Source organism: Penicillium riverlandense (assembly GCF_028828495.1).
Source record: "Penicillium riverlandense strain IBT 135883 chromosome Unknown utg000002l_segment0_segment0, whole genome shotgun sequence".
Lineage (NCBI taxonomy): Eukaryota > Fungi > Ascomycota > Eurotiomycetes > Eurotiales > Aspergillaceae > Penicillium > Penicillium riverlandense.
Window position 1 is genome coordinate 1,617,962 of NW_026643195.1, and position 27,288 is coordinate 1,645,249.

Here is a 27,288-nt window from a genome sequence, read left to right on the forward strand (position 1 = left end):
CGGGGAATGTATAAGGCCGGGTTGGGCCAGACCTTTTCCTCAAACCATGGCCATCCGGCTGAACAGGCTGCTGCGACAGCCATACAACAGTGGCTGTGGTAGACGCTTCAGCACATCTGCTGGACTCTTTGCCGGACACAGCAAGTGGTCCACCATCAAGCATGACAAGGCCAAGAACGACAAGGCCAAGAGCAAAGAGCGCCAGCTGGTGAGCAAAGAGATCCGCAATGCCACCCAGTGTATGCACGCTCTTCCCCCACTGATAGTATTTCGGTTCATCATGGCTAACCACTTATTAGTATGGGGCCCCGACCCCAAATTCAACCCCCGTCTCACGCTCGCCCTCTCCAACGCCAAACGCGCATCCATCCCCAAAACCGTGATCGAGGCCGCCATTGCCCGCGGCCAGGGCCTAAGCGTGACAGGACAAGCATTGGAGTCCATCACTATTGAAGCCATTCTCCCCGGATCCGTGGCAGCGGTCATCGAGTGCCAGACAGACCAGAAGGCGCGCGTGCTGCAGGATCTCCGGTTTCTGATCAAGGATAACGGCGGCAGTATCGCGCCGACGACATACTTGTTTGAAAAGAAAGGGAGGGTGGTGATGGAGAAGAAAGACCGTGTTGATGTGGATAATTACCTGGACCAGGCGATTGAGGCCGGCGCGGCGGATCTGACGGCCGATGAACAGGGTCGTTTGGTGGTCTTCACGGATCCGTCGGAGACAAAGGGTGTGGGCGAGAGGTTTTCCAAGCTTTCTGGGTTGGAGATTGAGGAGATTGAGATTATCTGGGATCCGAATCAGGATGGATTGGTCAAGGAGGTGGGTGAGGAGCATGCGAAGACTCTGGATTATCTCTTGACTGCTTTGCGCGAGGATCCCAGTGTGCAGGAGATTTACTTGAACCCTCCTGATATTCTTTGATCAGGATAGACTCGGACGATGTGAAACTGGACTGCCCCTGTCTGAGGGCGGATGTACAACATTGGATACATATACCCACGGCGTTCATGGCAAAGGAAGAATCGGATAAATAGAGAATTAAAGTAGATATCAAGCGTACTCCATATTCATTCACTCCTTCCGTAACGCCTTCATCGTGCTCCTCATCAACTCACTCGTGCCCCGGCATCCAACCGCCTCCAGCCAGTCAAGCATCTGCACCCGATATTCCTGCCAAGTGACCTTCGCCCCGCCGTCTTTCTCAAGTGCCTGCAAGAACTTCTGAGTAACCGGTTTCCGCAGTCGGGGGCGATCGTCCCCGATATTTTGGTCATTCTCGATGTCCGCAAAGCATGCCGCGGAGAAATTGCACAGCGCGGCGTGGTAGCTGATTGAGAAGATGGATGTGACGGTGGACTGAAAGGCGCTTTCTCGGTCGTATCGTCTGGATGCTTCGTTGGACACTCGGAGGTACTCTGTGAGTGCAGCGATTGATTTTGCGGGTATCAGACAGCCCAGCGCATTGGGGTCGTCTTTGTTCAGGGCGCGGTTGCGCCAGACCAGATTGCACATGTCCATCACGTAGCCGTTGAACTGGCCGACCAGCTCATTGGGGTACAGGGGATCTGGTGGGTTGGGAGGTTGAAGGAATTTGGAGCTCAAGGAAGTCTCAAAGGCGGATTTGTAGCCTGCTAGGATGGAATTGAGCATGGAGAGAAAGGAGGCGGATGAGGTGAAAGCGAGGGTGTAGACAGTCGGTGAGAGCGGGATCGTGAGTCGAATGTGCGCGTTCTCTGAGGCGTACGAGAACAGCTCTGCTAAGACTTTGTAGAACTGAAGCACAGAGAGTGTCCCGGGTTTGGTCTGGTTGCCGTCGGCCACAGCAGGTAGAAACTCGAGCATGGATGAGGCCAGCAGTCCTGCGTGCACAATCAAACGGCTCAGAGGGACTGACTCTTCGGAGACAGAGGGCTGCAGCTGCAGTTTGACGCCCCATTGACTGATCAGAGCGGAATAAAAGTCCAGCAAGGCCGTTCTGGATGCAAGTGTGCCATCCAGCACGGCGGCCTCCGTAGGTGACAGTAATTCCTCTTGCAAGGACTCGAAGGACTCCACGGGGAGATACTCAAGGAGTCGAAGGATATGTTCACGGTTATCTTTGCCGTTCCAGATCGTAAGATATGACTTTAAAAAAGAACGGACGGAGACCGGGAGTTCCTGTGATATTCAGCATCTTGAATCCATAATACCACGAACGATCTTACCTTCGTGTACGAAGCATATCCCACCACAAAATCCAAGACATAGGATAATGTCTCCGGCTCGTCATCCACATCCTCCCGAAGCTGTTCCAGCTTATCCTCCAAAAAGCTCCTCAACCACTCATCCAAGCGACGATGTGCCGCTTCCGGCTGAACCAGGAACAAATACTTCTGAGCAATGGCATCACCAAGCGTCGAAATGATCTGATTCGGAAGCTCGATCCTGTCAATTTTCTCGACGAAGTGACCGATATCACGAATCTCTTCCAGCGAGGTATGTTTCGGCGGCACGCGAGACGTCTGCAGGGTCGGGATCACCACTTCGATCTTGCTCCTCTTCACCGTGCCTCGATGAACGACCTGAAACAGTCGGTCATTGCCAGCCTGCGCCGCCCGTTCTGCATTCTGATCATGAAGGTTCTTCGCGTGGCTCGACCACTCCGGGTCTGGGTGCTTGAAAATCAACCCCATTCTTCTGGTCAATCCCAGATCCCCGACAATGATCTCGGGGTAATAGTTCTTGAAGATCCTCAGCAGACTAACGAGCTCTTTTTCCTCGCTCCCTCCCGCCCGAAGCAGCTCCATCAAAGCTTGGATGCGAAACGGCTTGACGTGTTTCCGCCGCGTGATCAACGATAGCAGATGACACAGGGGCTTCCGTAGACTGATCATATCGAGATGATTGAAGAGCACTGCATATAGCTTGGCAAGATGCGCCCTGTCTTCGAGCAGATCATACGCCAGAATCAGCCAGCGCAGCAGCAGCGCCTGCGTCGCGGCGCTGGGCTTGTTCTTGCTTGGTCCCAGACAACAAACCACCTGCGTGATCAGCTTGGACGCAATCTTCTCTTGCGGATATAGATTCTTAACCAGGGTGGTGACCGTGCCTTGGTCCAGACTGTTTTTCGTCGTGAGGATCTTCAATAGCCGGGCCAGCGTGGTCGGTGGAATACCGTTCTCGTACGCGTCCGAGGCAATTGTCTTAGCTAAGTCGCTGGCATCTGTGTATCTTTGCTTGACGGGCAGAAACGCAACTGTCAAAAGGTCAGTTGACGCGAGACCACGGGCTCGTCTGTGGTCTGGTCTTACCGGCTTCCAGGTGTTCGACCGCGTCCAGCAGCCGAACTGACAGGCGGGTGTTCCCTGCGGCCATCAGCGATTATCCAGGAACTTAAAGCGTCCACTGAAACATACCCGGATTTTCCATCGCGCCGTCTATCCCAGTCTAGGCACTGGGGGATCGGGGCTGGTGATCAGGCCTCGGGAATACGCGTTGGGGTTCCCGTTCAAAAACAAATATCCGCGCCCCAACACGGAATTCGTCAATAACTCGATATTATTATTATTATCTCAGGGCAACAAATCATCGACATTCGAGCTTGGATGAAAGTCGGTCCAAGTCGTGGAACGTGCGCGCAACGGGAAGAAATGGCCTTAAACCCAATCAGGAAATCAACAACAATGTACAACTATTTGCGCGAACGGATTCTTATTCTCGACCAAAATAATCATGTCTAGATTCAACTATGCTTCTGGCCACATCGCCAATTCCCCAAGTAATGACTGCCAATACAAGGAATCCCAGCTCGGTCTAAACTACTTCAACACTCATTCATTTCCTCTTCCGGGTCGACGCCTTGGACGAGCTGGGCTGGGCGGCCGACGTCTGAGCAGTCACCTCGGGCGACTTGTCGGTCTTAGCAGCTGTGGGCGCAGACTCGTCCTCCTCGTCGCTCTCACCACCCTGTCCGAACTCGTTGACGCGCGTATAGTCTACCTTGTACTTCCAGCTCTGGTACACCCAGACAAAGAAGATGACGTCGTCGCGCAGGGTGGCCAGGCGGTGCAGCCAGGGCATCTTGACCGTGAAGGCGAAGAGGTCATCGATGAAGGTGTTGAGGAACTTGTACGTCAGGGCCTTGCCGGGCAAGTGGGCAACGGACTGGAACATGAATTAGTGAATATTCGCGGCTGCCGGGACAAGGAGACTCACCTTCAAGCGATAGTTGATATACAAACTGGGAACCATCATGAGGAATCCGTAAGCGTAGACACTGCCCACGAGCGTCTGAATGATGTACGAGTACCACGACTTGTGGGTGTTGTAGATCAGGCTGTACGCGGCATAGGCGGCCAGCAGGGGCACGGCGAGGATGTATAGATAGCGGAAAGCGATCTCGTCATACTCCTTGGTCTTCTCCTCGGTCTCCGAGAGCTTGTGCTTGTCCTCAAAGACAATAACATACGGCAAGAACGAAAAGAAGGACCCGGCGGGCGGTGGACGAACACGAACGTCGACCGTCTTGGTGATCTTCCAGGCTTCCAGTAGAATACCGAATCCCTGACTGGCGAGAATCATCCATGAGGTGTTCTCACTGTTGTCCATCAGATAGAGGAAGATGACGGCCTGCATGAAGACATTGGCCAGGATCGTTCGGACCGAAGTGCCGACAATGTCCTTCTTCTTGCGCCAGTGAGCCTATAATCGGGTCAGTAATTGCCGCTCACATTCAAAGGGGTAGAACTGACGATATCGTTCTTGAAAGCCAGAGTCTCGAACAACATATGCAGAATAGTGACCACACCAGTGGTACCCAGGAGGTAAATGTTTGTGTCCAGGAGAATCTCCTTGACCATCTCCCACTCGGTTCCATCGCCACCACCAGGCGCAGAGCCGCCGTACGCGGCCTGGCGAGCACTTTGCTTGGCACCTTCATCAATACTAGTGATGATGCTGAACTTCCAGTTTGCCATGTTGTTGAGAGTGATGCGCAGCGGGACCGTTTCGACCGTCGAGTTCAATTCCGTCATGTGGGTTTTCAGCTGCCAGAAGGTGTTCAGGAACACAATCGGGTAGTACCAGCCGTTTTGGCCGCTCAGATCCCGGGCACCACTTCGTTCGAGTTGCACATACTGGCGGACTGCCGGCTGTATCTGGGCGAATTTCTGGGTTCCGGAATCGGGGATGATAGAGACGGTGAAGTTAGGATGATAGTACGACACGGTCTGCACATCCGGGGTGGAATCTTCCTCCTCTTCCACCTCGGTTCCGTCACTGGACAGGAGGTTCTTCAGCTTCTTGGCCTTCTTTTTGGGAAGGTACTGGTTCAGCGGGCGCTGGAAGTGGACGGCATTCTCGGGGCTGTAACCCTTGGCGGCGGGATCGAGTTGGTAACCCGTCTGAGCGACAAAGAAGTGCGCCCAGAGGGTTCCATTCTGCTGGACCTGCTTCGGAACTTTAATGATCGTATCGATCTCCCGGCTGTCGCTGTAGTTGCCAATTGTGAAGTTCTTCTCGCTCAGGACCAGCTCGGCCGACTTCAGGTTCGGAATCACGGGAGACGGCGCCACATAGATACTGATATCGAGGGCGCTGTTGGACGGCCAGATTGGGGCGATGAGATTGGGGATGGCGCTGTAGTCAGAGACCTGGCTGGGGTCGGGACGGTCAACAAAGGCGGGTATGTTGCCCGGCTTGACGTCGGAAGCAGCATCTTGCTTGTTGCCAAAAAACCGGCCGATGACGAATTGCACTAGCAGAAAGATTCCCAGGCCTTGGAGGGCAGCCTTGAAGCCGGACTATAGTTTACGCCGTCAGCAACCCCGCGACAGTAAGACGCGATTGATTCCACACGTACATTGGCCTCGGGCTCATCCCTGCGTTGGCGCTGCTCGGGCATGATGGATAATAAAGTTGGGGGGAAAGGGGAATAGAGAAGGGAAGAGAAGAAAAGAACAGAAAAGAAAGGAGGGACAAGATGGTCACTTCCGTCCGGCCTTGGCACATTTGTTCTCCAACTTTGCTTTCCCCAACTTTCTTAGCTAACCGTTCGAACGAACTACACACTCTCGAGTCCTTCCTTTCTTCTTACCCATACTCCCTATACAATTTCCATCTATCGTCGCAACCGCGATGGGCGCGCCCATACCCCCGACATGACGGACACTCATTCCTCCTCCGACGCCTCCCGCGCGCACTTTCCGTCGCATACCGAGCCGCGAGTCTGGCTGATCACGGCCGGCGACTCGCCCATTGGCATCTCCGTCGCGCGACAGGTGCTTGCGCATGGGGATTCAGTGCTTTTGGGACTCGCGCACTCAATTCTAGACCGCGACGAGCGCCGTCGCGATGGGTTCGAGGCATTTCTCGCCGAGGTGGAGAGGCACCAGAGCGAGGGATGGGGGCAGCGCATGAAGACAGTTCCCCTGGATATCAGGTGCGCATCCCTCCTGACACTTATCGGAACTCTCTAACAGAACCCTCGCACGGCAGGATGATGGGCGAATGCCAAGCTGTCTTCGCGGAAGCTGTTGCGACATTTGGAAGAGTCGATATCCTTCTGTGCTGCACGAGTCAAGGTATACGATACCCGTATACCTTGTTAAAATATATATATATATATATTGACTTCCTCTACAGCTCTCATTGGAACGGTAGAAGAACTTGCTGCGTCGCAGCAGACTCTCAACCTCGTCCGCGATCAATTCGAGATCAATTACTTCGGTCCTCTGAACATCATTAAGGCCGCGCTGCCTCATATGCGCCGAGAACAATCAGGCCATATAATGATCATATCCGGAATTAGTATGATTCCCCTACACTCTATTGGGGGGTTCTTCTAACAATATCAGCGGCGCACATCGGCACCCCAGGATTGGGCATGTACTGCGCAGCAGGCTGGGCTCTCGAAGGATTCTGCGACGTAAGACCTCTTTCTTTCTTTTCTTCCTATAAGCATATCTAATGATATAATCACAGAGCCTCGCATACGAAATTGCTCCTTTCGACGTCAAACTCACCATCTTCCAATGCAGCATCGAAATCGGCATCCTCACCAACCTCGTCACCAGCGTGCCCCCAATCTTCCCAGCCTATTCACCCGCAGGCAACAGTGCGCCTCTCTTCCGCGGGATCCTCAACCATCTGGTCCCGCGTCTCCCAGACGCTCCCGCTACGCAAACAACCACCAAGTCCTCCACCGCCTCGAGTCGGGGAAGTAATGACTCGCAAGAAAACACACGAGTCCACGCCGCAGAGACCGGCCCCTTCTCCGTTCCGGAGATCGTATCCATGCACCCCCCGCTCAGCGGCGCGCATCTCGAAGTCCTCGTCTCTGAAACCGTTTATGCCATCACGGCGATCGGAGGGCATGAGAATCCGCCCTCCCGCCATATTGTCGGGCAAGAAGGTGTTGCGAGCGTCAAGGAGAAACTCAAAACCGTCAGTGAGGAACTGGAGGATTTTATTCAGGCGAGCTTTGCGGTTGATGTGGCTGCGGATGCGGAACCTGTGCCGACGAGAGACGAGGCGATGGGTGGGATGAACGAGGGATTATTCTAGTCATGCTTCATACCTCCTACTACCATATATAATGAATGCCATTTACAATTACGGATAGCTCTTTAGCACATTAATTCCACAAGTTGATCTGAGTAGATGTCAGCACGGGCTAAGACTGAGTGATCATGCTTAACTGTTCCGAAACTGCCATAGTGGATATTTTCAATGTGATTGGTCGCTGCTTTCTATGCTAGCTTCCGATGGCAAAAGGCCTGATGATTCGCTTTTCTTCTCGGCTGTTTATCCTAGACTACTCCCACACCAGAGCTGACATATTAAGGGATCATTGAAGGTAATCGGGATCCTTCTAAAAGCTGACCGGATTTTCGGACGTGATGACCCCGCGTTAGTTCCCTTGTCTAGGGCCGATACGAGTGTGGGTGGGCTAAGCAAGTATAGGATGTATCGACTGCCGCATCGCCACCGGCTGAGTTTGTGAGTACAGCTCGGCACCCCTAGCCATGGCTTACCTGCTGCGAATCCTTTGTGGCGGTTCCCGGTCCTTGTTTACCTATATTACTGCCTCACGTCTGGTCGTCCCTTCAGTCTCTTCACTTCTAGACGCCATTGTATTTTGATGAGCTTAGCGGATCAACATGTCGAGCGAACGGTATGGCATGGTACGTGAAGCTACCGTATACATACTTCGACATACGCGAGAAGGAAAAGTGCTAACGCTTGATGAAGATGCTTTGGCATCCAACGCCGCCGGAATCTGATGCTGATTGCCTTGTTGAGTACGATCTTCCGTTGTAAGACTTTGCTTCGATATTTACAATAACGCAGTATTGTCTTTCTCCACGGACTAAACGGCTCCATCGGAAACACTTTCACACAGAACACTGGGCGGATAGGCCGCAGGGCCCATGTGACTTGGCCGAAAGATCTTCTCCAGCATGATCTTACTGCGGACGGCGTTCTTCAAGCAAGGATAATGGGGGTGGGTGCACTCGCCGGCTATTTGGCTTCCATCGGTCTAAGGTCTTATAGTTCGGCTTCGACGCTGATGTCTTCAACTTCTTCGGCCGAGCGGGCCGTGAAACTATCGCCAGCACGGCAGATACCTTCCTGGCAGCTTTAGCTGATATGCGACGGGAAGACTATCAGCGTGAACGTCCGCTTATATTTTTCGGACACAGTTTAGGGGGCTTGATTATCAAGAGAGTAGGTCTTTTCACAGGTCATATTATTCCGTATGTAGAATGCTTACACACTGTTTCTTAAAGGCCCTATCCAAAGCTTGGCACGAAGACGATCCAAGCAGCGGAGACGTGTTCCGCCGAAGGAGACTAACAGCGTCGAGCACGAGAGCAATCATCTTCGCAGGCACACCACATCGCGGCGCAAATGCTGCCCATTTGGCAACATGGGGCACAGCATGGCTGGCTGCGTTTGGAGTTCAGACATCGACTGAGAATATCAGAGAGCTACAGATAGGTGCCAACACAACTCAGATGCTCCGAGATGAATTCTTGATTTTCAGGCGCAGAATACGGGACCAGAGGACGAAGATGACGCCTCCGCGGCCGGATATCACAATATATACTTTCTGCGAAAGTCTTCCTATGCCTATTGGAGGAATAGTAAGTCTGAAAGCCGTGCAAAATGAAGCTACCGCACTTTACTGATTACCTTTTCTCAGATTGTGACTAGGGAGTCTGCAGTCATTGATGGTCAGAATGAAATAGTCGCATCCGTTCTCCAGCGCGACCATCGGACTATGGTAAAATTCGGCAGTCGGGATGAAATAGGATACAAGCAGTTCGTTAGTGCTATGAAGGATGTGATTGATGAAGTGCGAAGGGAGAGAACGTCTTCTAGTACGTTGGTTAGAATCAGGTAGTTCTGGCTAATTGAGCTATAGCTATCTAGTACTGCAATTTTGAGCGTGTTCTGACTCGTTCGATTGGCAGGAAGTCCCCTGTTACCGTATACAATAGCCTCATCCCCTTCGACGCCCGTGAGCTACGGCTCCCTGGCGCAAGGGCATGAATGGGCTCTCAACTCTGGTCTACACCAAGTCAACCAGCAAACTCCCCCGCAACACATTCTTTACCATCGACCATCTGCTTTTCTAGCAGAATACAGCTCTCATCCACCCCAACAACTCGTTCCTTACTTTGCACCGTCAGGAGCTTACCTCTCTTCGCGTGACTCGAGTGAATCTAGTCGATCCCCACAAAGTGTCTCACCGGCCATAGTTTCAGCTTATCAGCCCTACGAACCTTTTTCAGTACATTGGGACTCGGATACAGAGGAAATCGCGAACCTTCTTGTTTCTGGAACAGATCGACGGCTTTCAGCAGTACATAGGACTGATACGGAACACGCAATTACTCTATTTGAACGAGCACTGCACAGATCGCAACAGTCCCGCAAACCTGACCCTCGCCATCAAACAAAAGCTTACTTTGGCATAGCCGACTGCTTCAGTGATCTCAGTGAGAGTCCAAGCCGCAGACTTAATGCTTCCCAAAAGCTTGACTACCACGAAAGGGCTAAAAATGCCTGTCGCGAGGCCTTGCAGCTGGCGCAAGAAAGCGATAGCCCCGGACAGCTCAGGCGGGCGCGGGTATACCAGGCCCGTTTCGCCGCGCAAGAAGTGATTCTCAAAAGCCAACGTGGTCACATAGACTCTGATCAGCTGAGGAGATCAAAAGACGCGGCGGAAACTGCGCTTCGGAACGTTATGTTCGAATTGGAGCGGGATGTGCACAGAGACCATTCACTGTGGGATATAGCAGAAAGAAAATTGCTCCAGCTAGAACACATCAGGGTTTGAAGTTCTTACGAAGAGATAACCATCTTCAGTGTATTAAGAGATATCAATATATCCTAAACTTCTTGTTGTCTGGTCAATGCTTTGCAATCAATAATTCTCATAACGACCAGTGTCCCATGGAACGACGGACGGGCCTGAGAGGACACTTGGCGGTCGTATTCTCTGGCTTGGTGGATCAGCCTCATGATTTGAACGGAGCTCGGCTCCTTCGGACGCAGAATCCGTAGGACTTTTGTGGCTGCGGAAAACAGCGAAGATCCAATTCCTTGACTTCGGCACAGCGAGAGCGATTAAGATGCATATGAAAAAGAAGCCACCAACAGCGATACCGGCAATTGCCCCATTACTGAGCGGTGGAGGATTATGGTGTGATACACCTGCAGGGGTCGTCGAAGTACCAGCACTAGGAGTAGCTGTATTGATAGCGCTGGTGGCATTGGTGGCAGAAGAAGAGGTCTGAAAAGTAGACGACGTAGTTGAGGCTGTCGTATCTGATGGGTTTATGATCCCGGAAAGCACGTCCTCCTTGGAGGGAGAGGGCGCACAGCCAAACCCAGATAGCGGTGTTGGGCCGAGCCAGGACCGAGTGTAGCAGTACGAATATTCGGCGAATGTGCTGTACATCTTGAATTAGATGTGAATTTGCCGTTCATGAGGAGAGCTAGGTACTTGCCATTTTAGAATAGACGAGTTTTCTAGACACGAGTTGTCACAGATACCATTTGAGACATCAGTTGCGGCATAGCAGGTTGTGGGCATCACGCAACTATTAGGATCTTGGCAGCAGAAATGAACACTGTTTACTAAGTTCGAGGCGCATGTCGAGCCTGCAGCGCAAGTAACAGGGGAATCTTAAATGAATTAGACTTCTATATTCTGGAATGGCTTCAGATCAAGAGTAACATACTGGAGCTTCCGTCAACATATCCACAAGTAGCGGCTTCATCCGCCTGGCGCATCAATATTTTGGCAACTAGGGCTGCGTCTGGCGCAGGAGTAATGAGTGGAGGTTCTGCCTGCATGGTGAGACTTCCGGACCTGGGAATATCTTGTGGATGTGCCAAGCTGGGAAGAAGAGCAGACAATGTGGCGCATACTGCAGACATAGCTCTTTTTAAATAGAGCCCTGAATCTCATGTCAGACGCATTATGGGGTATCAGTGAATGCTGAGTCCAAAAGGGACACTCTAATCAAGTGCCAAATACTCTTGTGGCTTTGCGACTGGAAACCTAACGAACCTAGTAGACTTGGTGCATCTAGCCGACTCGCCACCCAAAAAAGCAATAGCGATCCATTTTGACCCTACAGAAGTCTCCGTCGGTCTGAAGTACTAGTTTAAAGAGAAAGGTTCGTCATTCCATTTAGGGGTTATCTTAGTGCCACCCCGCGTGCTGAGGGATGGATTGCAGCTACAGCAGGCACAATGCCACAAGGAAAGCAATTCCTTCACGGAAACAATTCACCGACTGGAAGGCCAAGGTCGCGACCTGAGTCTGGAGCTCGATCGCACCCACCGACGGTTAGACGAGGTCCTTAGTGAATGTTGTCAGTGCCAGGCACGAATTGAGCGACTCTAGGAAGAGCTCAAAGGCCGCCGATCGGGCGACTCGACTCGACCGTGAGCTCGTACCCATAAGGGCGGACGTAGTGGAGGCCATGCAGGTGCTGCAGAAAATCGAGCACAGGGAATCCATAGAGATGTCTTATCAGCAAAGAAATGAATCACACAACCGACGCGGGGTGGAATAGCCGACGGCGAAACAGCGTTGCGCCCGATTTAGCTAGGCGCGATGTCAAGTGATGCACCTGAATCCTCTGATCCTAGCATAGCTGACTTGATCCTAGCCTTGCTCTTTCGCGAGGCAAACCGAGTCATTAAATCGAGTCTTATTTTGGGACAGGGACACTATGAGTTGTTTTGGTGTAGCTTCATGGAGAACTTCCTACGGACGGGATGGTCTCAAGTTCTCTCTTTATTAAGTTATGCCCGCTATAAGAGGGCAGGCATGGCTTTAGGGCATCAACGGACACCCGGGATAATCCAAGAGCAAACACTCTTCGCTTCACTTCTCTGGTCGTAAATCGTCACTGTCGGCCCCCGAATCAATTATTCCTCGTATTCCTCATCCTCATCATCCTTTTCATTATTCTCCTGACTGAGAAACCACGCCTGCCTCACATCCCAGAGACTGCCCATATCCTGATTGTTGCGGTAGCAGCGAAACTCCCGCCAGGAATTCGGGTTTCTGACACCGGACCTGCGTCCGTCGACTTCCAGGATCTTGGTCACCAGAGTGTTCGGGTTGGAGACTTCGCAGACGAGGATCTCGCCTGGTCGATGGGCAGTTGTTTCGTGCGGCTGGGGCAGCTTGGTATGGGATGTCGTGTCTTCTTCTCCTTCATTCTCTTGCTTTGGGGCGTCGCGTTCGGGGTTGCTCTGCTGTTCAGTAGGATCTTCTGCCATCGCTATTTTCTCGTTGGATGATGGGATATCAAGTACGGGCTGCGGTTCGAGTTCTTTCACTGGAGCCGATGCTGGAGGAGAGGTTGGAACGTCCCAGATAGAAGGGTCATCATCGGGTTTCTCCTCTGGCTTTTTCGGATGCTTGGGTGGTCTGCCTCGTTTCCTTTTGGCAGGAGGTTGAGGCTCTGGGGAAGCGGCACGTTTCTCTTGTCCTTCACCATTCGAGGGCTGCTTGTGTGGGTTCGGGCTGAGGACGACAACCGATGCAGGGGCACACTGGTCTTGTGAATTCAAAGCTGTCTCTGTCTCCTTCGCCATAGGTGGTTCGGAAACTGTTGTCGTCTTTGTCTCGGGAGACTGCGGCTCCTGCTGCACACTGGACAGGAAGACACGTTGGCCATCGGGTATCACAAAGGTCAACTTGGAGCCCGTGATTTCAAGGATCTTGAAACGGGTAGTTAGAAAAGTGGCAAAATAGAAGCGAATAGTCCCTGCCCATACCTTGGCCTCCTTCTCCACATGCACTCTTTCCTGATTTCGGCCGAAAACGTTGGAGTACTTCCAGATATCACCCGGTAGAAAGACTCCTTCTTTCACAAGAGTCTCCAGCCTCACGCGCGAGCTTTCCCCAGTCAGTACTTTGTAGTCGACTTTCTGTTTTTGGCCCCAGAACTGCTCAAACTCGCGTTCCTTGAAGGCGTCAAAGTCTCCCTCGGTGCGCTGCTGCCGCGCCTTCTCGGCTTGGCGCAGCCAGCCAGCACCATACCGGCCACTCTGCAGGTCGAGCTGGAACTGCCGAATCCCGTCCCGCCAGTTATTGGAGTATCGGACGAAGGACTGCGGTAGAGGTGCGATCTTAGGGTGTGGGTCTTCGGGTGTGGCCTCGGGTTCGGGGTTTGGGTGCGTGCCTTCTGGCAGCAGAGCCAGGATCTCACGTTTCTCGTCTTCTTCGAGGCAGTTCCATGCCTCGGGGTTTGCTAGGAGTTGCTGAGACATTACTCACATGTTAGTTCCGGTTGTGACCAGTGACTGCAGTACATACCACTAGATCGATGTCGATTAGTTGGGACTTGTTGCTGGTCAACAGCTGTTCCTCGTCCCAGCGGCCGCGGGCAGCCTTGCGCGGCGCACGTTTCGGAGTTCGTTTCGGTGTCCGTTTAGGCGTCGGTTGTGATTTGGCCGGGGTGGTGTCACATCCGACTGGCGACATCGCAGGGTCCTGTTGCTGCGACTGCTCGGCAATACCTTGTTGGGGCGAGGGCTGTGATTTAGCCGGAGATATCTCCATGGCCGACGACATTGCAGGGACCTCCGTCTCTGCAATCTGCGCAGAACGGGCAGCGACACGACTAAGTCATTATTATGGTTAGAATTCCTGTACCTGCGTAACTAGCTCGGAAGCTCACCTGGACCGCCGCGTACTGCCGACAGCCACCGCCTTTCGGCCCATTTGTGGCTGTTTACTGCGTATCTGGCACTTTCCTAGCTTGATTCTTCTCTCCGCTGCCCACGATGGTGAGATCAACGCAGATTGCAAGGCTTGATGGTAAGTGTGGCTTTTTCTGCAATGGAGAGTGAGCGTGTTGTCGCTGACATGAAGGTGTGGGAACAGGCCTGATGCTGGCGGCGTCGGTGGATGATGAGCAGGTGAGAGAGAGGCTTTGCCTGGCAAACACCCACTCTAGGGCCTTTTGAAACTGACTTCCTCGCAGGCCGAGTCAGAGCTGTCGGAAATCAAATCGCAAGCCAAGATGATCTTTCGACGATTGAACCGCAACTCCGCACCCCAGGCCAGTATCGAGTCCAAGCAATACAACCTCCAGTAAGTCCGACTCGCCCTTTTGGATGTCTTGCTCCCATTTCTCACGACAATTGCTACATAGCTACCTGATCAAGGATGACGTCTGCTTCCTGTGCATCTGTGACAGCTCCTATCCACGCAAACTGGCCTTCACCTATCTGGCCGATCTGGCCTCCGAATTCACCACCACCTACACCCCCTCGCAGTATCTTTCCCCGAACCTCCGTCCATATGCCTTCGTCGAGTTCGACACCTTCATCCAGCGCACCAAGAAACTGTACCAGGACAGTCGCGCGTCGCAGAACTTGGACAAGTTGAACGACGAGCTGCGCGATGTTACCAAGGTCATGACCAAGAACATCGAGGATCTCTTGTACCGCGGTGATAGTCTGGAGCGGATGGGTGAGCTGTCGGGTCGGCTGCGCGAGGATAGCAAGAAATACCGACGGGCTGCCGTGCGCATAAATTGGGAGTTGATGCTGAAGCAGGTAAGTTGCAGGTCTGCTCATGATGGTTCTTGCCGTGCTGATATCTAGTCTGCAGTACGGACCTTTCGCCGGCGTCGGGTTTCTCGTGATCATTCTGCTGTGGTGGCGGTTCTTCTGATTTTCTCAGCTGCCCCCTGAACACTCTTGTATGAATGTACGCATAGTTAATATCCCCTGGTGGTTGCAGGACACAATCCACCCCTGTTCAGAAAGCATTCACACCCGCTGTAGTCATGTCGGAAGAGAGGTTCGTATGCATTGCCGTGTGGCTTCATCCCTAGATCTCATCCTCTTCTTCGTCGAAATCATCTTCCTCGCCCATATCATAAAGAATCCGACCACCTTCACCCGGCCCGTTCCCTTGCTGCGCATCGAAGTAAGGCAGCACAACGCCTTCCCTGTCGCGCCTCTGCCGCTCCGTAAGCCGCAATTCAAACGTCGACTCGGGCTCCTCGTCTCCAGCGGCAGGATCTTGCTGCACTGGCGGATTATACAAGACGTTATCGTCAAGCAAAGTCACGACCTCTTTCACGTGCTGTGGTGAGTATCGCGACGCGGGTGGGAGAAGATACCATTCCAAAACACCACGTCCGCTCTTCCGCCGATGTTCCAGCTCTAGCACGATTCCCTCGACAGTGTTGTCGGATCGGCCGAACAGAACGCCGTCTTGTTCTTCATCCAATCCGAAGACGGGTTCGGCGACGCTGCGGTCTCGAGCAGCTTTTTGTGCGAGAATGTGTGAGAATGAGTGGAGGGTGATTATGCTTGTGGCCATGTATGTGAGAAGGGACAAGGGAGAGGGAGAGTAGGGGTGCTGGGGAAAGGGTCCAGGACTATCTAGGTGGTATGTTACCACCAGAGATGTGTCAAGCTGTGCGGTTGCTGACGCAGATGGCGGGGCTAAGAACGAGCTCAAGAAAGAGGGTAGATGGAATCCCGGCTCGAATCGCTTCGAGTTCAGTAGTGGGTTGATGGAGTCGATGAGAATCAGACGGCCTGGCACTAGCGTCAGTTTGGCACCAATGTAATTCAAGACAGGCAACTCACGTCGCGAGGAATTAGATCCAGCTAGTTGCTGTGCCGCACCCACTTCCCTGGCGATTTCGGCCGAACTCTTCCGGCGCGCCGATACGAAAGAATCGACACCCTCGGGCTGTTTCAGCGTCTCAAATGCAACGAGCGTGACATGAACCTTGGAGAGCTGTTCGAGAGTTTCAGCATTTATTCCTTCATAGGGATTGCCACCTGTCTTACCTTGGCACGTCGAATATATTCGCGGATGAGTGGGGTGGCTGGTTGCTGCAGGGAGTCCAGGAGCAGGGTGAGCGGTGACGCCGTGTCTCTCAGACTCAATAACTTCGAGATCAGGAGCAGATTATGCGTGCGGCGATGCGCAAGATTGACCGGAGCCATGGCTGGGCTTGGATGGATGATGAGGATGATGGGTTGGGGAGAAGAAGCTGAAGTGGGGTGGGATTAGGTGGGAGCAAAAAATTCGAGTCGTGGTTAAAGTTGAGGCTCGACGGGACGGGCCGGGCTGCGTCTGCTTGCATTCATGGGTTATTTCTGTCGAAACATGGGATTGAATGCAGTTAATCCATTTGTATCTTCACATGGAGTGAGAGGCAGTGTTTCTATATCCTTTTGAGTGGCGCGTTAGGAGTTCTTCTTCCGCGTGGTGCAGCGCATGTCCCCTACGGCGGTCAATTTCACTGCTCAGATTCAAATTATTCAAATGTCCTCTAAGTAGTGGCTCAGCCTCAGGTAATAAAAACAGGGATGTGATCAAACTTGAGCAGTAATAGCATGAGAGCTGCTGGTTCATTCACCATGTAGTTGTGGGACAGTAGATACATAGTAATGCCTAGCTCTGCAAAGCGCTGGATTCTGCAGAGACTATTCTGTGTGTGAATGACATATTCATTCATCCCTTATATACCAGTGTCAATGCTTCCCTTCCTGTCGGGCAAGGCGGTATGGCCCAGTGTGGGCACCAGCTGCGGTAAACATTGACTGGCTCGCACCCAGCTACGGTGCTTGGCTCCCGGTGCAAATGTAGAGCTATATGGAGCGCCTTGGCTTTTTATGTTACTGGTATGTGGATCGAATCCGGCTACTATCATTCTTCTTTTCTTCTTTTGAGTACTGTTGAAGCAGTTGCCTAATCGGGATGCGAGGGCAGCGGGGGAGTTACAGTATGTAGGATTCGCGAACCCTTCAGGTCATAAATACATCATAGGACAAGTAGCTTTATGCGGCTATTCAAGTCAAGGTCATCTATCAAGAGAGGAGAATATTTCAACATCAATCTTTTTTCGTACTTATCGCCCATAAGTCCTCGCCCATATGCCGTAATATATAATGGAGTAGACATAGTCCAAGTGTTATACATTGACCTAACACAAGTTCAAACACCTCCACTAGTACTCACTCTCCTTCCTTATTTTATTTCACTGGCCATTAATTTGTACTGCTGTGTTTGTCTCGGAAACCAGGTATACCAAACGAGGCCGCCAGTCGCACTGCGCAAGTGGTCCGTCCCGGCCACCGGAATAAACTTCTCTTGCCGCGTGTGACAACGTCTTCAATGTTGAAACCCAAATCTCTATACCCAACCATGACAGTTTCCTGCACTATTGTTTAACAGCCGTCTGCGAACATTTAACTCGAGCAGACTTGCGCCCTAGATTTCTTCTTCCTGCCCAGACCCACGCCCTACCACCCGCGGCCAACGCCTGCGTCTCGGGCATCCTCCCACCATGGCGGAGCCACCAGCAAAACGGCCTCGACGGGTCGACAGCTCTACAATGTGGGAGAAGAACGATATCCAAACACGCTCGACGGAACCAGGCCCTGAACAGGACCGCCAACCTCGACGCTCGCCGCACCCCAGGGAGGCCCGACGCGACGCCCCCCGTGAGGGCCGTCGATACCGCTCGCGCTCACGAGATCGGAAGAACCAAAGGCGAGAAAGAAGCTGGTCTCGCGATCGCCGCGACAATGACCGAGACCGAAGAGATCGTGATGGACGCGGAGGAGGAAGAGACCGCAAGAGGAGCACCAGCCGCGAGCGTGCATACGACAGACGAGGTAGGCAGATTGCCATTGATCCTCACCCGAACATTGTGCTGATACTATTACCCAAAAAGGCCCAGGCAAAGGCGACAAAGTGCGTGACCGCTCACGCTCACGCTCACCCGCTCGGAACGGTACCCGGGCTCGGTCGACGACCCGTACACCTCCTCCTCGGGGATACAAGGGCGACCGCCGTGGCGACCGCAGAGAGCTGCGGTCGCATGAAGATGGACGGCAGGCCAATGGTGCCCCGGCGGGATCCGGTCGGTATAAGGAGGAGATGGAGCTGGACTTCAAGGAGGACGCAGACGAAGACGAGATGGAAACTCTCATGCGCAAGAGTATGGGGTTTACCCGGTTCCGCAGTACTAAGAACACTAAGATCCCTGGGAACGACATCTACGGTGTGCGGAAGGAGAAGAAGATCCAGTACCGCCAGTATATGAACCGCCAGGGTGGTTTCAACCGACCGCTCAGTCCCTCGCGGCAATAGAATTGTCTGGCCACATTGATCCCTTCTATCAATTGTTCAGACTGGTTGGGACTTTTCTGCTTTTTCGACATGATTTTGCATTTGCGGAGCACGGGTTTCCTGGCTTGTTCCTGTCCATTTCTTCTCACCCTTTGTGATATTATTACCAACAACCTTAACGGATTTTGTTTAGCGATACCAACATGTTTTGATCAGATTTCACATCCATTGTAGAATCTATCTGTGCTACAAGTACAATGAAAAGTTGAGGGAGTTCGGCACATGACTGGGCGAACCCCAACTCGCGGTGACGTAGTTGTCTGGAGATTGGAAGACAACACTCGTCGGTTCTTCTACAACTCCATCCTCCCCACCAATCTGGCTTCGCTACGATCCCTCACTTCAAAGTTCGCCCCCAACGTCAAAATGTCGGCGTCTGGAGACCGACGCGAGATCGTCGTCATTGGTAAGTTACGGCATGGCGCGACTCCGGATACCCCGCGGTCTTGCTCTATGAATCGAAACTGATCTCTCCAATATAGGTGGTGGCATCATCGGATGCTGCACCGCATACTATCTGACGCGACACCCATCTTACGACCCTACCCGCCACAAAGTGACTCTCCTCGAAGCCTCCGAGATTGCAGGCGGCGCATCAGGGAAAGCGGGCGGACTTCTTGCCCAATGGGCTTACCCAAGTAGCATCGTTCCACTGAGCTTCAGGCTGCATGCCGAACTCGCCAAGGAGTACGGCGGCAAAGATCGATGGGGATACCGGGAGGTGAATTGCGGGCAGCTTGTTGTTCGCGGTCGCGCGCTCAACGACAAGAAAACCGACGGCGCAAACTCCGAGTCCCTGCAGAAGCGCAGCGCAGCGGCTCTGTCGAAGCTGAAATCAGCTAAGATCCCACAGGACCTAGACTGGGTTGAGCCGGAGCTCTTGCGCGCCTACGAGAGTATGAGTGGCCCGGGCGAGACGGCCCAGGTTCATCCGTACCTCTTCACCACTTCGATGGCGAAGCTGGCCGAGGAGAAGGGCGCGCAGGTTATCCTGGGGCAGGTCACGGATATTGCTCGTTCGAATGATGCCGTGGAATCAGTCACTTACACCGACAAAGCATCAGGCGAAGCACGCACGATCTCTGCCACGGACGTGGTCATCACGGCCGGTCCTTGGACTCGGACGATTCTCCCCGAAGCGCCCATTTCTGCGATGCGCGCCCACAGCGTCGTTATCCGGCCAACAAGACCCATCAGCGCATACACTCTGTTTACGAACATTGAGATCCCCGCCAACTTCGACCCTTCCAAGAAGTCACGACCCACCGTGGCAGCACCGGAGATCTATGCGCGCCCCGACGAGACCGTCTATGCCTGCGGCGACGGCGACCGGACTGTTCCGTTGCCTGACACCTCTGCAGACGTAAAGGTGGACGCGGGGAAGTGCCAGGAGATCGTGGACCAGGTCGGCAGTATCTCAGACGCGTTGCGCGATGGCGAGGTCCGCACACGCCAGGCCTGCTATCTACCCAATGTGGACAGTGGTGGCGGGCCATTGGTCGGTTTGACGGGGGTGAAGGGTCTCTATCTGGCTGCGGGCCATACTTGCTGGGGCATCCAGAATGCCCCTGGTACTGGGAAGGTGATGAGTGAGTTTGTGTTCGATGGCCAGGCCAAGAGTGCGAAGATCGGGTCGCTGGATCCACGAACCTATCTGTAGATAATTATCCGAGTGGTATAATGTATCTATCTGGAAAGACGCCGCATAGGGCAACTCTTGGACCAGGTGGCTGGATCTTGCCTACCCTCTGTTAAGGGAACCTTTCTAGTTAGTGTATTATGAATAATCGTATACTTTCTCCGCCTTGTTCTGTGGTAGTGTAGCATGGATCGCCGTATACCGTCTGTATAGTTCCTCTCGTAGGGGTTGTTGAGCTCGGGCCAGGAGTGGAGCATTTCACATTACGTCTTGGGCAGCCCCAACTCCAAGTCCGACACATGTCCTCAATGCTGAAGGTGATGCCCGAACCATGCATCATCTACGTCTCTCCTTTATCCTCACATCGCTCCTAGTGGCCATTGGTGCCCTGGCAGCTCACGACCCTAACGATGTCTCCGTCCTGATCAAAGAGGCCGCCCGCGCCAACAATGAGTCCCTGCTCTGGGGCCCCTACAAGCCGAACCTCTACTTCGGCGTGCGCCCGCGCATCGGCAACAGTGTCTCCGCGGGCTTGATGTGGGCGAGAATCGATAGTCTCGAGGGCGTGCAACAAAGTATGTTTCCCCCCAAAGCATTGACAAATGGACAGATCAGCTAACATCAGTCCCCGCGCGTAGACTTTCGGCATACCTGCGAACAAAATGAGAACATGGCCGGCTATGGCTGGGATGAATACGATATCCGAAAGGGCGGTCGCGAAACGATCTACGATACCGGCAATGGTGTTGACCTGACTATCGATTTCATCAAGGTGCCTGGCGGCCAGCGTGGAGGGAACTGGGGGTTCCGCGTGAAGGGCACGCCGCGCGAGGATGCGGATCCAGATACACCAATCACAATGGTCTTCTATGCCAGCATGGAAGGACTGGGGCATCTGAGTGCGCAATCGCAGCCCGAGGATGAGCTGGGCTTCCGGGGGGATGTCAAGTTCGAGGGACACTCTCCCGAGCTTGGAGACTTCTCAATTGATGTCACCAAGGGTCCGGAAACGAACAAGCACCCCCGTCATCATCATCCCAGCTATGATGAGAAGCCGCTGGACCGCAGCATCGTGGCGAGTACGGATATTCCGCAGGAGGTTATCTGGGCGGCGAAGAGTAGGTTGTCCACTGTGTGTGCAGATATTCTCGAGTGCTAATTACCCACTAGGGTCTTTATTTATTCAGATCAAGTCGGAGCTTGACCGCTATATCGAGGAATATACCACCGACAACCTGCCTCCTGTAGAGCAACTATTTAGTGTCCCGAACAAGCCCGGACAAAGCAATTTCCACGTTGTCCAGAAGTTCTTCACTGGTCCCTTCGAGTTTGACGTCCTGTTCTCGTCTGCCTCTGCTCCTGAGCCGATGACCTCGGAGAGTATTGACAAGAATCTCGAGAAGACTGCGCTGTCGTTCGCAAAGCGCTTCGACGAGGTTCTTGCACCGCAGGCGCCGTTCAACTCTGCAGAGTACTCGCGATTCTCCAAGGCGATGCTATCCAATCTGGTTGGTGGCATTGGATATTTCCACGGTCAAGACATCGTCGACCGTACCGCGCACCCTGCCTACGACGAGGAGAATGAGGGCTTCTGGGAGGAAACCGAAGAGGCTCGGGTCACAGGTGCTTCAAAGCCAGATCTTGAGGGCCCCAAGGACCTATTCACTTGCGTTCCTTCTCGACCGTTCTTCCCGCGAGGATTTTTGTGGGATGAGGGATTCCACCTGATGCCTGTCATGGAATACGACCCTGATGTCGCGTATGTTCTTCGCAAGTCCATGCGTTTTACCACTGAGGTACTAACACTTTCCCAGACTTGAAATCATTAAGAGTTGGTTCCAGCTGATGGACGAGGATGGGTGGATCGCCCGCGAGCAGATTCTCGGCGCAGAGGCTCGCAGCAAGGTCCCTGCCGAGTTCACCATCCAGTATCCTCACTACGCGAACCCTCCCACGCTCTTTATGACCCTGGAGGCATTCCTGGACAAGGTGACGAGCAACCAAAGCACTCAGTCTGGGTCCATGGATCATACCGACATAGCTGAGAGCCTGCGATCTGCTACTGTCCGCAACAGGGAGCTGGCTCATGCGTATCTCCGTTCATTCTATCCGCTGCTGAAGAAGCACTACTTCTGGTACCGAAAGAACCAGCGCGGAGATGTCACCGCGTATGACCGTGAAGCCTTCTCGACTAAGGAAGCCTACCGATGGCGCGGCCGATCCAAGCAGCACGTCCTAACCTCCGGTCTGGACGATTACCCACGGGCCCAACCACCGCACCCCGGTGAGCTGCATGTAGATCTGATCAGTTGGGTGGGCATGATGACCCGCACAATGCGCCGCATTGCGGAGACCTTGGGTGAAGAAGAAGACGCCAAGGAATTCGAGTACTACGAGATGGCCATCACGCGCAACATCGACGACCTGCACTGGGACGACAGGCACAAGACCTACTGCGATGCCACGATTGATGACTTCGAGGAGGACGCGCATGTCTGCCACAAGGGCTATATCTCCCTCTTCCCCTTCCTGACCGGCATGTTGGCGCCGGACAACTTCCGACTCAAGCACGTCTTGGATCTCATCCAGGATCCCGAGGAACTCTGGAGCGACTACGGTATCCGCAGTCTGAGCAAGAAGGATAAGTTCTACGGTACAGAGGAGAACTATTGGAGGAGTCCAATCTGGGTGAACATTAACTATTTGGTGCTGAAGAGTCTCTATGTGCGTACCCCCTCCTTTCCTTTACTTTTGATGACAAAACTAATGCTGTCATAGAACACTGCAACCGTCTCCGGTCCTCACCAGGACCAGGCCCGGAAGATGTACTCGCAATTGCGCAAGAACCTGGTCGAGAATGTCTTCCGGGAATGGAAGAAGACGGGGTTCGCTTGGGAGCAGTATAACCCCGAGACGGGCAACGGACAGCGCACGCAGCACTTTACCGGCTGGACCAGTATGGTGGTGAACATGATGGCCATGCCGGATCTTTCTGGCGGTGCTGAGACTGGTCACGACGAGCTGTAGGGCCCTGGGGGAGTGAGTGTCCTCGATATACAGTTTGATCTCTCGTCACATAGCGTAGAATTGATGATCTCTGATTAAACCGTGGCATGACGCTTTTCCGAAAAAGTTCGTAGCAATAATCGTTAAAATGGATGGGAATTAACGTCGGCGGTCGCCATTCTCTCGCTTCTCCCTTCGCTCATGGTGCCGACGGCGTTCACCAGGCGAGTAAGAGCGGTCCATCCGACGGCTTCTGTGATCTTCTTTCCTGGCATGGGGACTCCTAGACCGTGAGCGAGATCGCCGCCTGTGTCGATCTGGGTCTCTGCCACGAGACCTCGATCTCCGGCTACGGTGATACCGGTCCTCATCCTTGTCGCGACGCCTCCGATGCCTGCGCTCTTTATCCCGACCTCTCCCATCGCGACTGCGGTCTCTCCGTCCATCCCGCCGAGGACTCCGACTGCGACGTCTTTTCCTCTCTTCTGACCTTTCTCCTTCTCCCTCTTTGGGCGGTCCACCCAGCGGCACCATATTCGCATTACCCCCCTCGGCCGTTGGAGGCAGCGGAAGTCCCAGCGCGCGCGCCATGGCCTCCTCCTCGGCCTTCTTGACCTGCTCGCGCTCCTCGCGCTCCTTTCGGATGCGTTCTTCTTCGTCGTCTACATCGCCCTTGGCGTACCACTGTAGATCGCGACCCTGCTGCCACCGCCCGACAGGGGCCATCAACGAGTGGCCCAGGTAGTTCTCGCGGTGGGTGGAGTCCTTGACATCGGACCATTTGAACTCGTTGCGGCCGCCACTAATACAGTTAGTTTAGCAGATGGACGTCGTTTTAAATATGTTACCTACCGGCTGCCTTCCTTGCGGACACCCGCGACCAGATCCATGCTGATATTGATGCTGCCGCTGCTGATGACGATGAAAGTCAAGTAAAATAAAGTGAGGCTGGCACACGTCGAGTCCGGCTCGTGTGGGGAACAGACAAGGCGGTGAACCGCAGCATAAGTACGGCCCCGCCAAAACCCATTGGCACCCATTCACTTCATGGCCTGACATGGCATGTTTCTATGACTTTCGGACAGTCAAAGTACTACGGTGGTTGGCAATGACATCCTCTTCTCTGTCCTGCTGCTCCCAGTCCGCTGCTTCACGCCTGACGGTCTTCCTACGTACTGAGCTCAGTGATAGCGGCAGATCATGGAGTCCCTCACTCTCGGCGGTGCGATGAAGGTCGTTCCAGAGGTGAGAAGGGTGACACGGCCGCAGCTTGAGGCTTTGAATGTGGAGAAAAAGGAACAGCGGGTATGTTTTTACGGGAATGTTGATGTAGTTACTTGGAGCATGAGCTGACTTGACTATAGTTTCCACGGTAGGTCCGACGTCATCGAACACGCGACAGCTGAACTGATGGTTTTGGAAGGCGAGATGACACAAACGGTCCAACTATAGCCACTTGGAGAAGCAATCTGGTAGGTGGAACCTAGTCAACACCAAACGCAATTGATACGGGGCCGGCGAGCTGACATTCCTGCAAGGCGGCTCTTTCGCAACGGCGAAATCTGCTTTTCGTGGCATATGGCTGTGACATCTACGTCTGGGTACCGACTGGCCCGGGGCAGCTATTGGGAGCGCAAGCCGAGATGGTCATCACTCCCGTGATGAAAGAGTCCCAAGCCAGCGGGTACATCGATCCTTCGAACCCCCATACAATCAACAACATTCTCGTGGACGATTTGGGTCTCGATGAAGTTCTGCTGCTGGTGACGGACTCGGGCAATGTGTGCGGCTACCAGGTGGAAGCGATCTTCTCGGCAATCAATCGCTGCACGAAGAACAACTACACGCGTCCCTACGACGGTGCCGAAGCCAGCCCCTTCTTCGTCGAGCACGTTGGCAGAAGTGCTTGGGGCTTGGCGACTCACAAATTTGCGCGGCTGATTGCCGTGAGCTCCAACACGGGTCTGATCACCGTCTTTGCATTCGCGCTTGTGGATCCCACTTCCGGAGACGACGTGCGCCACCCACAACAGGACTTGGAAATGGATGAGCAAGAGCAGACCTGGGTGCTCATAGAGACTAGTAAGAAGCTGCGGCAGCTGCAGAAGCTCATGCCCAACCACCGGTCTCGCAATCTCCGACTCACCTACTCCGGCCACCATGATAACATCCCCTGCATATCCTTTGCGAATTTCGATCTCGACCCCAATGGCATGTGGATGGTCAGCACCGATATCAGCAACCGGGTCCTTGTGTGGAGAATCTGGGACGAGACCGGACCAGTCCAGTGGTATTATCCCGGAGATCCATTGAACGAGCCCCGGCAAATGGGCTGGTCGGTGCTACCTCTCGACCCACGAACGTTTCGATGGCATCATTCTGCAGAAGAGGCATGTGGCTGTGAGCCGGAGCAGTTGGGAATGGAAGGCCGTATTGTGCTGGATGTACAAAAGGCGCTTCGCGGGATCCCGGATTCCTCGCAGATGTTTCTGTTCGGCGTCTCCACGGAGAAACACGTCCCGCCGGAGCTCCTGCCTGACGATCTGTTGTCTGCTGATTGCTGCGTGAATGACAAGCGTCGACCGTGCTTGTCAGATGAGGACCTTTCATCTTCGCCGTCTTCGAGCCAAGTCGAAGACGAAGAACCGTTTCATGGGCCCAGGGAATGGCCCGAAGATGAACAGAGCGATTTTAATCGCCGCGTGGTCCGCGTAGAACAGCCCTTTGCCGACATCTTCCCAGAAGACAACGAGCACTTGAGAGTGCCGCCGTTTCTCAATGTCGATCCATCATCCGATCAGGATACTAACATCATGCACGACATGGACCTGCTAGGACTCCATGCAATCCATCGTAGGAACACCCACCCACACATCACTACCGAAAATATAGCTATTAACAAGATCCAATCCAGCCCACGACCCAGACTTCTTCCCCGTCATGCACTTCTCCCAACACCACATCAGCCTAGCACCCTACCCCCTCGGCCCAGACTTCCAAATGGTCTGCCAAGCGCCGCTCTCCCAACGCACCTTCAACATGGGCATCAGCCATGCGTGCGATCGCTTCAATATGATCAAGTACATCCCCGATCTCGGCCTTGTCCTTGCCACGTCCCAGAAAGGGCGTGTCGCCATCATCTCGCTCACCTGGCAAGAGAAAATCGGATATGCCTTTCGCGTGGACTGGATCGTTCCCTTCGCTACCCAGGAACGCGACGATGAGCGTCCTATGCTGCCGCTGCTTGGTATGGCGGCTAGTCCCATGCCGGGATTTGAGGTCCCGCCTGATGTGCCCATTATCCCGAGAGACGTTGATCCTACCGACGGGTTGAGATTCAATTACCGCATTCTCAATCCAGGAGATGACGCAGAAGCAGAAGCAGAAGCAGCAGAAGAACCGTCTCCTTCCTCCTCACCCGAACCACCCTCGTCATTCACCTCTACAACCCCCTCTCCCGCTCCTCAACCCCAACAACCCGATGAATCACACACACGACGCGCTACTTCATCTCCTGCTGAGGGCACCAGCTCAGACGCAGTCTCTTCTTCATCGGCAAATTCAATCTCCGACTCCGATTCCCCTCCACCAGATCTACACCACAAGCAAACCGATATCAAACCGACTCTCCCGGAACTCCACGCCAAAGCCTCGCAGGCTTACCATCCGCCGGAACGCTGGCATGGCTGGCACCCTTCGCGGCACTACAGACTGCTTCTGCTTTTTTGTGACCATACCGTCATGAGCTATGAATTCTGGCATGACTGGAATAGTTAGGTAGTAAAAGTGGTGGTGGGGGATGGTTTGGAAAACATCGAGTTTAGCGAAGATAGTATCTAGCTTTTAGCTTTGGCATGGCTATTTAATTACCTAGACAAACGTGCGGCTCCGTAGCTTTGATCAGCGGGAGACGAACTGTAGTGGAATAGTTACTGCTTGGGGGATCAGCCGCGG

At 53.5% G+C, this 27,288-nt stretch overlaps 13 protein-coding genes across 13 annotated transcripts; 7 read left to right on the forward strand and 6 right to left on the reverse strand.

Moving 5' to 3' along the window:
- Nucleotides 1–46: 46 nt before the first annotated feature.
- On the forward strand, nt 47–925 carry N7474_002951 (post-initiation translation factor DPC29; the record flags this gene model as incomplete). Its single annotated transcript, XM_057194366.1, has 2 exons — nt 47–239; nt 300–925. 2 exons carry the CDS (start codon nt 47–49, stop codon nt 923–925), a joined length of 819 nt encoding a protein of 272 aa, XP_057055721.1.
- Nucleotides 926–1,075: 150 nt separating this feature from the next.
- On the reverse strand, nt 1,076–3,412 carry N7474_002952 (Mis6 domain protein; the record flags this gene model as incomplete). The annotated part of the gene is made up of 4 exons (XM_057194367.1): nt 1,076–2,161; nt 2,209–3,239; nt 3,295–3,348; nt 3,400–3,412. The coding sequence occupies 4 exons, from the start codon at nt 3,410–3,412 to the stop codon at nt 1,076–1,078; spliced, it is 2,184 nt and encodes a 727-aa protein (XP_057055722.1).
- A 405-nt stretch (nt 3,413–3,817) lies between these two features.
- On the reverse strand, nt 3,818–5,885 carry N7474_002953 (CLPTM1 family protein; the record flags this gene model as incomplete). Its single annotated transcript, XM_057194368.1, has 4 exons — nt 3,818–4,147; nt 4,199–4,684; nt 4,735–5,784; nt 5,844–5,885. 4 exons carry the CDS (start codon nt 5,883–5,885, stop codon nt 3,818–3,820), a joined length of 1,908 nt encoding a protein of 635 aa, XP_057055723.1.
- A 256-nt stretch (nt 5,886–6,141) lies between these two features.
- On the forward strand, nt 6,142–7,546 carry N7474_002954 (short chain dehydrogenase/reductase family protein; the record flags this gene model as incomplete). Its single annotated transcript, XM_057194369.1, has 5 exons — nt 6,142–6,422; nt 6,479–6,564; nt 6,626–6,790; nt 6,838–6,908; nt 6,965–7,546. 5 exons carry the CDS (start codon nt 6,142–6,144, stop codon nt 7,544–7,546), a joined length of 1,185 nt encoding a protein of 394 aa, XP_057055724.1.
- Nucleotides 7,547–8,142: 596 nt separating this feature from the next.
- Nucleotides 8,143–10,328, forward strand: N7474_002955 (uncharacterized protein; the record flags this gene model as incomplete). Its single annotated transcript, XM_057194370.1, has 7 exons — nt 8,143–8,166; nt 8,234–8,283; nt 8,333–8,486; nt 8,537–8,710; nt 8,773–9,129; nt 9,189–9,366; nt 9,487–10,328. 7 exons carry the CDS (start codon nt 8,143–8,145, stop codon nt 10,326–10,328), a joined length of 1,779 nt encoding a protein of 592 aa, XP_057055725.1.
- An 87-nt stretch (nt 10,329–10,415) lies between these two features.
- Nucleotides 10,416–10,952, reverse strand: N7474_002956 (uncharacterized protein; the record flags this gene model as incomplete). The annotated part of the gene is made up of 1 exon (XM_057194371.1): nt 10,416–10,952. One exon carries the CDS (start codon nt 10,950–10,952, stop codon nt 10,416–10,418), a length of 537 nt encoding a protein of 178 aa, XP_057055726.1.
- A 1,484-nt stretch (nt 10,953–12,436) lies between these two features.
- Nucleotides 12,437–14,243, reverse strand: N7474_002957 (uncharacterized protein; the record flags this gene model as incomplete). The annotated part of the gene is made up of 3 exons (XM_057194372.1): nt 12,437–13,780; nt 13,836–14,142; nt 14,200–14,243. 3 exons carry the CDS (start codon nt 14,241–14,243, stop codon nt 12,437–12,439), a joined length of 1,695 nt encoding a protein of 564 aa, XP_057055727.1.
- Nucleotides 14,244–14,305: 62 nt separating this feature from the next.
- Nucleotides 14,306–15,200, forward strand: N7474_002958 (SNAP receptor SEC22; the record flags this gene model as incomplete). Its single annotated transcript, XM_057194373.1, has 5 exons — nt 14,306–14,339; nt 14,394–14,440; nt 14,506–14,615; nt 14,677–15,082; nt 15,138–15,200. 5 exons carry the CDS (start codon nt 14,306–14,308, stop codon nt 15,198–15,200), a joined length of 660 nt encoding a protein of 219 aa, XP_057055728.1.
- A 159-nt stretch (nt 15,201–15,359) lies between these two features.
- N7474_002959 (Elongator subunit IKI1) lies at nt 15,360–16,495 on the reverse strand (the record flags this gene model as incomplete). The annotated part of the gene is made up of 2 exons (XM_057194374.1): nt 15,360–16,283; nt 16,337–16,495. The coding sequence occupies 2 exons, from the start codon at nt 16,493–16,495 to the stop codon at nt 15,360–15,362; spliced, it is 1,083 nt and encodes a 360-aa protein (XP_057055729.1).
- Nucleotides 16,496–17,841: 1,346 nt separating this feature from the next.
- N7474_002960 (SNUT3/LISCH7 family protein) lies at nt 17,842–18,650 on the forward strand (the record flags this gene model as incomplete). The annotated part of the gene is made up of 2 exons (XM_057194375.1): nt 17,842–18,172; nt 18,232–18,650. The coding sequence occupies 2 exons, from the start codon at nt 17,842–17,844 to the stop codon at nt 18,648–18,650; spliced, it is 750 nt and encodes a 249-aa protein (XP_057055730.1).
- A 405-nt stretch (nt 18,651–19,055) lies between these two features.
- cwh41 (mannosyl-oligosaccharide glucosidase) lies at nt 19,056–23,355 on the forward strand (the record flags this gene model as incomplete). Its single annotated transcript, XM_057194376.1, has 7 exons — nt 19,056–19,095; nt 19,172–20,278; nt 20,607–20,903; nt 20,967–21,446; nt 21,499–22,087; nt 22,143–23,052; nt 23,107–23,355. The coding sequence occupies 7 exons, from the start codon at nt 19,056–19,058 to the stop codon at nt 23,353–23,355; spliced, it is 3,672 nt and encodes a 1,223-aa protein (XP_057055731.1).
- A 138-nt stretch (nt 23,356–23,493) lies between these two features.
- N7474_002962 (MMtag domain-containing protein) lies at nt 23,494–24,224 on the reverse strand (the record flags this gene model as incomplete). Its single annotated transcript, XM_057194377.1, has 2 exons — nt 23,494–24,136; nt 24,187–24,224. The coding sequence occupies 2 exons, from the start codon at nt 24,222–24,224 to the stop codon at nt 23,494–23,496; spliced, it is 681 nt and encodes a 226-aa protein (XP_057055732.1).
- Nucleotides 24,225–24,534: 310 nt separating this feature from the next.
- On the forward strand, nt 24,535–27,111 carry N7474_002963 (uncharacterized protein; the record flags this gene model as incomplete). Its single annotated transcript, XM_057194378.1, has 5 exons — nt 24,535–24,639; nt 24,699–24,706; nt 24,758–24,806; nt 24,873–26,187; nt 26,249–27,111. The coding sequence occupies 5 exons, from the start codon at nt 24,535–24,537 to the stop codon at nt 27,109–27,111; spliced, it is 2,340 nt and encodes a 779-aa protein (XP_057055733.1).
- Between the last annotated feature and the right edge of the window lie 177 nt (nt 27,112–27,288).